Source organism: Echinops telfairi, unplaced genomic scaffold (assembly GCF_000313985.2).
Source record: "Echinops telfairi isolate 266 unplaced genomic scaffold, ASM31398v2 ScPeMD7_3533;HRSCAF=4204_0, whole genome shotgun sequence".
Classification (NCBI taxonomy): Eukaryota; Metazoa; Chordata; class Mammalia; order Afrosoricida; family Tenrecidae; genus Echinops; species Echinops telfairi.
Genome location: NW_022107431.1, coordinates 42670077 through 42672314, shown reverse-complemented (window position 1 = coordinate 42672314; position 2238 = coordinate 42670077). Strand labels below are relative to the sequence as shown.

Below are 2238 nucleotides of genomic sequence, written 5' to 3'. Positions count from 1 at the left end.
GTTTGAAACCAGCCCCTTCTGTGTAGGTGACAGATCAGAGTGACGGTATCAGAGATCCGCAGGGGTCGCTCTGCCCTGTCCTGTAGGGTCGATATGAGTCAGAATTAACTTGCTGGTGACGAGAAGAAGAGAGAGCAACTGAGGTCAGGACTTCACCCTACCTTCATCCTGTAACAGAAACCCGCTCCAAAGTGGGAGCTAGCCACAGGCATATAGTCCAGAATTACAAGGATGCACCACATAAGGACTTAGGGCAAGAAGGGCTGTATTGCCTATATCTTGATACTTATACAATCTAAAAGCTGAGCAAGAATCAAAGAAGCTGGATTAAATGAAGAATAATGTGGTACCAGGATTGGAAGCAGGCTTATAACAACCTGAGCTATGCAGAGGACACAACCTTGCTTTCCAAAAGTGAGGACTTGAAGCATTTGTTGATGAATATCAAGGACTGCAGCCTTCAGAATGGATTACAGCTGGTGGCTTTGAATGGCCGACCTTGTGCTTCAGTTCAATGCTTACCCAATAGAGCCACCAGGGCTCCTTAACAAAGCTAAAACAGCAACAACAAAAAATCAAGGAAAACCAACACCAACAAAGAAGTCAATTCATTCTTTTATTATCATCATTTTAATAGAAGTTTTATTTTGAAATTACCATATAGATAACTTGTCCATCTGTCCCAACTCTTCAAGAAATCCTCTGGTATAAAGTCTATTATGTAATGGTTTTACTGACCATGCTGCAGACTTGACTGAGGCCTAGAATCACAGAACAGCTAAGCTGTGTACAGAGAACAGGTCAGCGGCAGCAGAGAGTCGGCATGACCAGTTAACGTCTTCCACTGTGGCAAACCAGGGCTGTTCTTGGGATCACAAAATTGCTGTTTATTCTTACTCTTGAATCGACGTTGGCACCCTTTTATCACTTTCTTTCACTCCACTTTACATTTTCACTATTGTCTATAATCTGCCTTAAATCCTGTCTCCCACAAGGCCCAGGTAAACATATACAGGTGTAGAGGAGGGCAGCTCAGAGACTTTCTGAGACCGGAGGCATGCCCAGCTAGAACAGCAGGAAAGCTGGGGGATTTACACAATAGACTCATTTATGTAAGGCACGATTAATGAAAGCATTTTGAAACTCTAGATTCAAGTCTCTATGATGTTCGATGGTCAGTCGGCCGTTGAAGTCCACCCCAAAGCCAGCGTGGATGACTTAAAGACCTTCACCTCCCTGAGTCTGTACATGAAGCCTCATGGGAAGCAACCAGACCAGAGTGCGACTGCCGATCAGTTTATCCTGTACCTTGGGAGCAAAAGCGTAAGTGCTTGTGATTTTGAAAAACAGGGCAGGGCTTTTAAAAGAGAAAATAGTTTCTTTGTTCTTTCCTTTGTTCTTCTGTACAAACAAAATTCCCACGCTGTTAGGTTAAAATGACAAATTACTTGGATGGCAGTCCGATGACTCAAGGGCAGTGCAGCCCTTCTTTCTGTGGGATAATCCCTGGAGGTTCTTCGTATCTCCAGCCATACTGTGAACGCTGAGTCTGAGCATAGCATTTCAGCGACTCTCGGGATTGCTTGTCATGTCCCCTGTCTGAAGATACATAACCAGGGATTGGCAAGACAGCTCTAACCTATGGCGACCCCAGGGGTGTGACAGAAGTGAACTGCTCCATAGCATGTTCAGAGGTTGATTCATTGAGAAGTCGATGCCAGATCTTTCGCCCAAGGTGTCCACGGGTGGACTCGAGCCTCCAAGTTTTCAGTTTGGCCCCCAGCCATGTTGACCATAGGCAGTGTCCAAGGATTCCAGAAGTTGCATAGGGTATGGCGTTGCCAGGCAACATCATAACCCTGAGTGACCAGTGCCCAGGCCTCTCAGCCATCTATTTCCCACAGCTCTGTAGTTGGCTTGGGTCCAGCCCGCACATTCGAGCAAACAGAGGAGGCAGCGTATGCTGATGCAGCCACAGTGAGGCTCTGAAGGGGGGGTCACTGCCCAAAGAGGCCAGGGGCCCCTTTTCTACAGTTAAGCATTTAGATTGCCGAATGGCCTTTAAATAAATGAGGATAAAAGATTGTGTTCACGATGAAGTTATTTAAGTAATTTCGTCACATTTTTTCAGGCCAAGAAAGAATATATGGGTCTTGCAATCAAAAATGATAACCTGATGTACATTTACAATTTGGGGGCTAAGGATGTGGAGATTCCCCTGGACTCCAAGCCAATCAG

At 45.5% G+C, this 2238-nt stretch overlaps 1 protein-coding gene across 1 annotated transcript in view; it reads left to right on the top strand.

The window, feature by feature from the left end:
• LAMA4 (laminin subunit alpha 4) overlaps window positions 1–2238 on the top strand; it is a gene marked incomplete at its 5' end in the record, with an annotated part of 175128 nt that overhangs the window by 122134 nt on the left and 50756 nt on the right. Inside the window, 2 exons of the mRNA XM_030886727.2 lie at window positions 1150–1323; window positions 2132–2238. The exon at window positions 2132–2238 is cut by the window's right edge and continues 20 nt beyond it. Of these exons, the coding sequence (XP_030742587.1) occupies window positions 1150–1323; window positions 2132–2238 (281 nt within the window). The remainder of the gene's footprint in view (window positions 1–1149; window positions 1324–2131) is intronic.